Genomic DNA, 10344 nt, shown 5'->3' on the forward strand with positions numbered 1-10344 from the left:
CTATATAAGATCCCACAGTTAAAGTGCATGTCAGAGCAAAAACCAAGCCATGAGGTCGAAGGAATTGTCCGTAGAGAGCCGAGACAGGATTGTGTCAAGGCAGCATTGAAGGTCCCCAAGAACACAGTGGCCTACATCATTCTTAAATGGAACAAGTTTGGAACCCCCAAAACGTTTCCTAAAGCTGGATGCCTGGCCAAACTGAGCAATCGGGTGAGAAGAGCCGTCAGGGAGGTGACCAAGAACCTGATGGTCACTAAGAGAGCTCCAGAGTTCCTCTGTGGAGATGGGAGAAACTTCCAGAAGGACAACCATCTCTGCAGCATTCCACCAATCAGGCCTTTATGGTAGAGTGGGCAGACGGAAGCCACTCCTCAGTAAAAGGCACATGACAGCCCGCTTGGAGTTTGCCAAAAGGCCCCTAAAGGACTCTCAGACCATGAGAAGCAACATTCTCTGGTCTGATGAAATCAAGATTGAAGTCTCTGGCCAGAATGCCAAGCGTCACGTCTGGAAGAAACTTTTCTAAACCTGTTTTTGCTTCGTCATTATGTGGTATTGTGTGTAGATTGATGAGGGGGAAAAACTATTTTAATCAATTTTAGAATAAGGCTGTAACATAACAAAATGTGGAAAAAGTCAAGGGGTCTGAATACTTTCCAAATGCACTGTATTGCACAAGTGAACAGCAAACCTGGTTTCAAAACAAATAAAGCAACACCTCACTGCACAACACCTCTCACCCATGTGACCTACTTGTGTGAATGTACTGCGTGTGTAACTAATAGATGCGCGCACACACACTACATGTTTTTAAATGTATGGAAATTGTAAAGCCTTTTGTCTGTAATGTCTTTTTGTTATGTGTCGGATCCCAGTAAGACTAGTTGTCGCCATTGGCGTCGGCTAATGGGGATCCAAAAAAATCCAAATGAAATCTCTCAAGGTCTTTTCAGAGGCTTTTCGGACACATACTGTAACCTACAGACATTAATTAATGAGTCACTCACTGTCACAATCCTCTGTTAGGAATTGCGTTATCTGAACAAACAACTTTATCATACACTAGCTGTATACATGGTAGTTCAGTGGTAGATACAGGATGTCCTATCCAAATGAATGTATGAATTATGGGGGGTGAAAGACTCCCTGTCTTATTTGGAAAGGGTAGCCTCATGTCTGTTTGGGCTGTTTAGCTAGACCCACATTATTTATTTGCAAACAGGTGCTGTGAATTAAACAAATAGGCATACCACTGTATCCTCTGAACATAACATTCCACCAACAGGTCCAGTCTTTCCTGTGCATCTTGTGTATCTTATTCTCCCACTCTCAGGATGTCCTGACAACATTCTCGCTCAGAATAAGACTACAACTAACTCCCCCTGTTTTCAACAGAACCTGTGGTGCTTTGGGATTTCACAGCAGCCATGTCCCTTCCTGTACAGCTACAGTCATTCAGTTTCTATTGAGAGTCAAAACTATTTTTACACCTGTACAAAAATTCAGACTTCATCAGAATTAAGGCCAGTCCAATTCAACATAAAGCAGTATGGATATTCCTATAGATAATGTGATGTTTGTGAATCAAATCTCCCCAAAGACCGCAGAACTAGGCCACATGGAAACGCCTAGGAGCATTGTGTTGTGTAATCCACTAGGGGGCACAACAACACAGTGAGCAAGCGTCTCCTTCCCTCCTGGTTCTAGGATGTTGTTATTCCTTATCGTTGTGTGTATGTCAGATTATGTAAAACACCAAATTAGATTCCTCATCTCTTATACCCTCCAGCATAATTATATATATTTTTTTTACATTATTATAGACACACTGCTGCTACATCTAGAGGGTATAACCTTGCCCCCATCTTTTTCTACATTGATCTGATAGCTATTTTAAATGGTAATCTCTCCATCTGTGTCTTGCCATTGCAGTTGAGGAAATTGCTAGCTAGATTGAAGGTTATTGGAGTGTGGTAGCCTACCTCTACATTCATAGTTAAAGTGCTTTAGTTTCTCCTTGCACATCATAATACAGCCATAGCGGGCTAACATAACTGGCAGCACCATGTGCAGGCATACGTCCTTTCATGTCAATTTGTTTCACTCTAACTACACACGGTGGATACAGCACTACTTTTGGGAGTGTTCTATTATATACAGACCTGCATCCTGCCTACACGTGTCAAAGAAGTGCCCTATAAGCTAATTACAAAGCTCACGGCCCTGGGTCTGAACTCCTCCCTATGCAACTGGGTCCTGGACTTCCTGACGGGCCGCCCCCAGGGGGGGAAGGTAAACAACATCACCTCCTCGACACTAATCCTCAACACGGGGGCCCCACAACGGTGCTTCCTCAGTCCCCTCCTTTATTCCCACAACTGCGTGGCCTCACATAGTTCCAAATCCATCATCAAGTTCGCTGACAACACTACAGTAGTAGGCCTGATTACCAACAACAACGAGACAGCCTACAGAGAGGCGGTGGTGTCGAGAGCATACTGTCGGGCTGCATCACAGCCTGGTACAGCAACTCCCTCAACAATCTTTACTCTGCCTCCACACCAATGGAAATGTATTTAATCATCACTGCCTCAATTAATATGCATATACATATTTTTTTATTTATTTAACTAGGCAAGTCAGAACAAATTCTTATTTACATGAACGGCTTACTCCGGCCAAACCCAGACGATGCTGGGCCAATTGTGCGCCGCCCTATGGGACTCCCAATCACAGCCGGATGTGATACAGCCTGGATTCGAACCAGGGACTGTAGTGACGCCTCTTGCACTGAGATGCAGTGCCTTGTTCGCTGAGCCTCTCGGGAGCGCTATAATATAGTGCTGTTTCTATAGTTTTTTTATTACAATTTTAGTTATTTTATTTCACTTAGTCCTGCATGTTGGAGCTACAAGCCTAAGACAATCACAACTGCAACCCTGTACATGTGACTATTAAACACTGAATCTGAGCGAGAAGCACCATAGAAGCACCAGTACTGTACTGTGCTACACTGCTGTTTCCTGTGGGAACGTTTCCCTCTGGTGGTCACACGGGGTACAACTAACCCCATCTCAGGATGGGATAATATCACTATCATTACCACCAGCCATAGTGATTAACTGCATTTATTGTAATACATGGTCAGGTGCTGCTTGGGAAACCAATTAATTGAGTGCTGCTGCTCCCTTCTGGTAGAATGATGACAACTCACTCTGCACCATTCAATAACATTGTTATAGACAGGATACAACACAATGAAATACAACAGGGCCTATTTTACTAGTATGCAGGTGGTCAAAATGATCATCAAGGCATCAAAGTGTAGTCATGGCTGGGGCTGTGTAGTCATGGCTGGGGCTGTGTAGTCATGGCTGGGGCTGTGTAGTCATGGCTGGGGCTGTGTAGTCATGGCTGGGACTGTGTCTTGACTGTATGTATTGTATATGATCATAACATTTAAGAAGTTTATGAGTGAATGGTGAGACACCTGACAGTATAAGCATCAAACATTTCAGATCACACACACAGTGACAGAGGCTGACACTGACGTCATCATCATCATCATCATCATCACTGGCATCATCAGCCAGGCTCTCCAGTAATAGGCCATGATTCTGAGTCTGTCCGTCCATCCCTCAGTCTCACTGTAAAGCAGATGGCATCATAGTAGAATAGATAATGTAGCTATCAGACCCACAAGCCATAGTTCATTTAAAATAATTATCTTGTACACCACCACCAGTATATCCAAGATCAAAACTTCTAGTACCAGCAGTGTCCATTTCCACATGATGGCAATTGTATCTCCTAGTGCCCCCAGTCCAACTCCCCTGGTCAGGGTCAGGCCAGTCTGACAGCACCCAGGAAAGTGGAGTCTCCATCCAGAGAAACTTTGGCTGTAGAGCGAGGGATCAACAGCTCCACACTGTCCCCGACCTCCAGCTTCACTATACCTACAGAGAACACAGTTAACACACTCAGAAACAGCACACCATCACACGCATGCACACACACAAATGTGCACGCACCCACAAAGACAGACTCACCCCCTGTGTAACAGGTGTTGTATGGGTAGACAGGGTTCATGTTCTGGATACAGCGGAACAATGTGACATGCTGAGCTTCATCTCCCACCACGTTCCTCTTCTTCCTGATCACCACATGACCCATGGCAAAGGTCGTATCCATGTAGTACACCTGCATGGGGGGGGGGGGGGGGGCTTGTGAGCTGTCTGTGATACACCTATTTTCCACGTGAAGGAGACTAGCTCTCACCTGACTGTAGACAAAGTAGTATCCCTCCTCTCTGACCACGATGCTGTCGCTCTCTGCCTCCAGGGCGGAGCCTCTTCTAAGTCCCGCCTGCCAGGGGATCCCTGTGTAAGGCTCCAACGCAAACTCTGCACAACACCAGAACACACACACCATGCATCAGTCAATCTTAACATGATGAACTACCTAGCCTCAGACTGTATGTCCTTCAATCAACTTAAGTATTTCTGGTAAAAAACATAAAAAAATGTGTCTGACTGCATTTCCAGGTTCAGTACCTTTCTGGAATGTTTTCCTGTTGCTATCTGCCAGCATCTGTAGACAAGGCTGAGACACTAGCGGGAAGGGAGGACAGAGGGACAGTTTTGCATTGATTCAATAACCTCACCATGTACAAGATTAGTTATTTCTAGTCAGAGAGAGAGAGTAGAGAAGAGAGGAGAGGAGAGAAGAGAGGAGAGAGGAGAGAGGAGAGTGAGCGAGAGAGTGAGCGAGAGAGTGCGCAAGATTAGAAACATGAAACTTTGCAGCTTGCCAGAAATAACTCAGTTCAGTGTTCAAATGTTCAAAGCAACAGACTCGTTTCACAGAATATGAGCTAAAAATAGCACAGCATTGACACTGACAAAGTGTTATATGAGAGAAAAGTAATATCCACAACTCTAGTATGGTCCCATGGTGATCTAATCAAACGCACAATAAGACAACGTTTTGATACGAGGTGGATCTTCGTCAGGTTAAATCACCATGGGATCATACCAGAGTTGCGGACATTACTTTTTTCTTTGAGACGTTCTTCTGTCCTGCACCAGATAAGTTTCATGTGCATATTTTTCTAACGTGCTATATGACCCACTTCAACATGTCAAACAGACACAAACAGTCCCAGTGAATAGTATTGGAAGTCTTGCCTGAGTTCTCAGTTCCTGTGCCCACACTCCTCTTCCTGACGAAAGACAGCCCAGGCTGGGGGTCAGGGGGGTGTGGAGGGTCTGGGCTGCTCCTTCTGGCTCTGCTGCTCATCTGCTGCAGTGTCTTGGTAATGCATCAGAAACTGAAGGTTACTTTCGTAACCCAGGTTCTCTGATAATGAGTGATATGTCTTACAATGAGGGAGTTCGATTAAATGCAACAAGCTATCGGCCTGTGACAAAAACAAGCAAAAGCAGTGAGGGAGGAACGCCCTTCTCAAATCGCAACAAGCTTTCACAGTTTGTCAGAAGACATTTATCCATGTTTCTGAAAAGTCAAATTTCGAAGTTTTTCCAAAGTCAAATTTCTAAATGTTTGGATACTTCTCTGTATCGTTCCAAGGTTAAGTTTAGGCATTAACTCAGAATTCTTACGGTTAGGCATGAACTCTGATTGGTAAGGGTAATGGTTAAGGTTTGGGATAAGCTTAAAACAAAATTATCAAAAACAACTCTCTAGCACTGGATTCAAACATGGAACCTTTGGAACCAAAGGTAGATGTTTGCAATCATCCACAACACCCAGGCCAGGGCAATTCCAGTCCTCGGGGGCCCGATTGGTGTCACACTTTCCCCCCACCCCCAGCAAACACACCTGATTTAAGCTAATTGCATTTTTTAACTGAAGATCATTGCAGTTAACTCTAATGAACTCATCCTCTGCAACAGAGGTAACTCTGGGTGTTCGTTCCCTGTGGCGGTCCTCATGAGAGCCAGTTTCATCATAGCACTTGATGGTTTTTGCGACTGAACTTGAAGAAACTTTCAAAGTTCTTGAAATTTTCCGCATCGAATGACCTTCATGTCTTGACGTAATGATGGACTGTCGTTTCTCTTTGCTTATTTGAGCTGTTCTTGCCATAATATGGATTTGGTCTTTTACCAAAAAGGCTATCTTCTGCATACCACCCCTACCTTGTCACAACACAACTGATTGGCTGAAAAGCATTACGAAGCAAATAAATTCCACAAATTAACTTTTAACAAGGCACACCTGTTAATTTAAATGCATTCCAGGTTACTACCTCATGTAGCTGGTTGAGATAATGCTAAGAGTCGTACAAAGTGTCATCAAGGCAAAGGGTGGCTAATTTGAAGAATCTCAAATATAAAATATATTTGAATTTGTTTAACACTTTTTTGGGTGAATTTTGGCCCATTCCTCCTTACAGAGCTGGTGTAACCGAGTCAAGTTTGTAGGCCTCCTTGCTCGCACACGCTTTTTCAGTTCTGCCCACAAATTTTCTATGGGATTGAGGTCAGGGCTTAGTGATGGCCACTCCAATACCTTTACTTTGTTGTCCTTTAGCCATTTTGCCACAACTTTGGAAGTATGCTTGGGGTCATTGTCCATTTGGAAGACCCATTTGCGACCAAGCTTTAACTTCCTGACTGATGTCTTGAGATGTTGCTTCAATATATCCTCATAATTTTCCTACCTCGTGATGCCATCTATTTTGTGAAGTGCACCAGTCCCTCCTGCAGCAAAGCACCCCAACAACATGACACTGCCACCCCATGCTTCACGGTTGGGATGGTGTTCTTCGGCTTGCAAGCGTCCCCCTTTTTCCTCCAAACATAACGATGGTCATTATGGCCAAACAGTTCTATTTTTGTTTCATCAGACCAGAGGACATTTCTCCAAAAAGTATGATTTTTGTCCTCATGTGCAGTTGCAAACCGTAGTCTGGCTTTTTTTAATGGCGGTTTTGAAGCAGCGGCTTCTTCCTTGCCGAACGGCCTTTCAGGTTATGTCGATATAGAACTCGTTTTACTGTGGATATAGATACTTTTGTACCTGTTTCCTCCAGTATCTTCACAAGGTCCTTTGCTGTTGTTCTGTGATTTGATTTGCACTTTTCACACCAAAGTTCTTTCATCTCTAGGAGACAGAACGTGTCTCCTTCCTGAGCGGTATGATGGCTGCGTGGTCCCATGGTGTTTATACTTGCGTATCATTGTTTGTACAGACAAATGTGGTACCTTCAGGCGTTTGTAAATTGCTCCCAAGGATGAACCAGACTCGTTGAGGTCTACAATTTTTTTTATGAGGTCTTGGCTGATTTCTTTTGATTTTCCCATGATGTCAAGCAAAGAGGCACTGAGTTTGAAGGTAGGCTTTGAAATACATCCACAGGTACACCTCCAATTGACTCAAATTATGTTAATTAGCCTATCAGAAGCTTCTAAAGCCATTACATAATTTTCTGTAATTTTCCAAGCTGTTTAAAGGCACAGTCAACTTAGTGTTTGTAAACTTCTGACCCACTGGAATTGTGATACAGTGAATTATAAGTGAAATAATCTGTCTGTAAACAATTGTTGGAAAAATTACTTGTGTCATGCACAAAGTAGATGTACTAACCGACTTGCCAAAACTATAGTTTGTTAAAAATACATTTGTGGAGTTGTTGAAAAACTAGTTTTAATGACTCCAAACGAAGTATGTAAACTTCCGACTTCAACTGTATATTATGTATGTATATAGGTTACAGACCACAGCATCAGATATGAACATGTAAACATCTTACCTCTCCATGCCTAGCCTCTTGTTGCTCCTCTCTCCTGCGGAAGACCTCTGACCGGAGCTCCTCAACCTCGGCCCTAAGGGCCAGCAGGTGGTACAGAGACAGAGCAGAGAGAGACGAGGTGACCGCTGCCAGAGTCAGCAGCAGTACCAGCCAGGACAGCCTCCGACCCCCAGACTCCTGCCCAGAAGCAGGTCCACCACCCTCGGGATTTGGACCTGCAGACGCCATCACAGGGCCCAGACAGCCTCCTCTGTAGTCAAACAGGCTGCATGACCTGCCTTCTGAATCAAATCACATTTATTTGTCACATGTGCTGAATAGAACAGATGTAGACCTTACCGTGAAATGCTTACTTACAAGCCCTTAACCAACAATGCAGTTGAAGAAATAGACAGAAAAAAATATTTACTAAATAAACTAAACTAAAAAAACGTTGAAAAAAGTAACAAGAACACTCCTCTTGGGTTAGTAATGCTGGATCTTTAGCCTTTAGTTAATGTTACTCTCTCTCCGGTCTTACCTTCTCTCCTGTCTCAGTGTCTGCACCCTGCACTGTAATGTTGTATAAGGAAGGGTAGATCAGCAGCTTCCCTCCTCTGTTCCGCTTGATTAACCACACTCAGAACTTCCTGCTCTGATGACGGCCCAGCCAAACCACTCTCCCTCTCTTTTTACCCGTCTACGCGCTGTCCATCCTCCTCACTCTAAACGACAAACTCTGCTTGCTCCATCCACATTAGTTTGAAAGGGCACAGCAGGGGAGAGACATCTGATCCAGATTAAAGTCACAGCTGATATGCCAAGCTTTAAAATGTGTCAAATCACACAATGTGGAGTGGAAGAGGAAAGGGTACAAATATGATGACTCTTAGACGGCTAAGTAAAAAAGGAAGTGCAGAAATCACCCTTGCCTCTTAAAAACCTGCATAGCAAAACTAAACTGCATTACCAAAAAGTATTTGCAGCCAACTTCTTTCAGGGAATATGGAACCATACATTTTACAGACAAAATCATTTGTCTAAACATTACACAGACAGTTTAGCAGAATCTTGGGTTTATTCAGTTATTGCATGTTACTGTACAGAGAATAGAAAGTGAGATTGTGTACTTAGAAAAGAAGAATGAATATAAAAAAAAACATAATCACTAGAGTAGGGAAATGAGTGCAATGGTTATTTTCCTAAACAGAATGGATGAACAGTACAAATTCAGTTATTGAAAAGGTACAGAGCGCTCAACTACAATACCCATAAGCCTCCGGTTCAGAGAAGAGTGAACATTCATCATCACCATCATCATCATGCATTTAGTGCTTCAACATATCAGTATGTTAACATATGAACACTTCAGTTCATCAATAATACCCATGCATCCTTCTCTCCTGCATATTGTCAGCTCCCACACCATTCTGAGAAGCATTAATAATCAAATAACTGTACAAAGGCTATTTTACACAATGCCAGTGCAAACATGTAGAATAGCAATTGCTTTGAGACAAAACATTCAGTTAAATTTTAAATGATTTCACATTGGGACCTCGTCGGTGGTTGGTAATTGGGCAGGGCCAAAGATTCTATCAGCAAAGTATTTGGAAAAAAAGTCCCGCGCCTATCAACTCGATCAACAACTTTGGTGGGAGTCTGAGCCAATTCCAGCCAATTCAGAAATTGCATTGCACTCTTCGAATGTCTAACCATGTCCAAGTTATCTTACAGTAATTTAAATGAAATGAGTATTGACTCCCACTGTTTATGGCACATTGCCAGGTCATTGTCTACAGGTAGTGGTGTGTGTAACTGACAGGGTCTGATTGTGACAGCACAGCACACACTCCACTCACACACACTTTGATATGGCAGCAAGCCAGTCAGTTCCTGCCATTGAAATATTTTGGCAGTCTACTCTCAGAGAGGGTAGACTGGTACTATGAGGTCTATAAACACGAATGCATCAACACAGACTCAGTAAAAGTGTATGTCCATCATACACACACAACAAGCCAACCACTGCAGACAAAGCATGCACCCCTTGTTGGGTTACAAAATGTCCCACATAACGCTGTATAATGCTGGGGATCTCACTGTACAGAGCTTCTCTTCATGTAAAGCACACTGGTCAACTCACATCCACACTGACTGCACATTCAGTAGGTAATTGCCAATATATTGTAAAATAAGTGCGCTATATAAAAGTTAAAACAGTTAAAAACAGAAACGTCACCAACACTGAGACTTTCATCTCACGGTGATGGAAAGAGTTGTCTGAAGTTAGACTCTAGAGCCAACACGTCTGCTGATGCTGAGTGTGTCTCTGTCTGGTGTGTCAGAATGGCTTTGATACTGTAGAACTGCACTGCAGCATGCTGCACTGAGGCTGAGAACAGGGCCATATTCATTAGGGCACACCGTAGCAAAATATTTTACAATGGACAACTAAACATTAGCATTTCTTTTTGGACATGTTTCATTACCTTTCCTTTTGTTTGGTGCCTAATGAACAGTACCCAGCACAGTAAGAGTTTATTTTTGTCGAGCTCACAAGCACACCTGATTCAACTTGTCAA

General features: G+C 43.2%; 1 protein-coding gene across 5 annotated transcripts; it reads right to left on the minus strand.

The window, feature by feature from the left end:
• Positions 1-3115: 3115 nt before the first annotated feature.
• Positions 3116-8439, minus strand: tn13b (Tumor necrosis factor ligand superfamily member 13B). Of its 5 annotated transcripts, XR_001323232.3 has the most exons (8): positions 8301-8439; positions 7781-8061; positions 5190-5313; positions 4557-4613; positions 4282-4406; positions 4053-4203; positions 3776-3959; positions 3116-3650 (listed from the first exon to the last, which is right to left on the minus strand). XR_001323232.3 is itself a non-coding variant. In NM_001141760.1 (7 exons), the coding sequence occupies exons 2-7, from the start codon at positions 8006-8008 to the stop codon at positions 3847-3849; spliced, it is 798 nt and encodes a 265-aa protein (NP_001135232.1). In that variant the 5' UTR covers positions 8009-8061; positions 8301-8331; the 3' UTR covers positions 3116-3846. The 5 variants fall into 5 exon arrangements, 3 of the variants coding, with proteins under 3 accessions (NP_001135232.1, XP_082823017.1, XP_082823018.1); XR_014381980.1 differs by having other exon boundaries at positions 4053-4406; NM_001141760.1 differs by having other exon boundaries at positions 3116-3959; positions 8301-8331.
• Between the last annotated feature and the right edge of the window lie 1905 nt (positions 8440-10344).

This window comes from Salmo salar, chromosome 21 (assembly GCF_965601325.2).
Source record: "Salmo salar chromosome 21, fSalSal1, whole genome shotgun sequence".
In the NCBI taxonomy this organism is placed as follows: domain Eukaryota; kingdom Metazoa; phylum Chordata; class Actinopteri; order Salmoniformes; family Salmonidae; genus Salmo; species Salmo salar.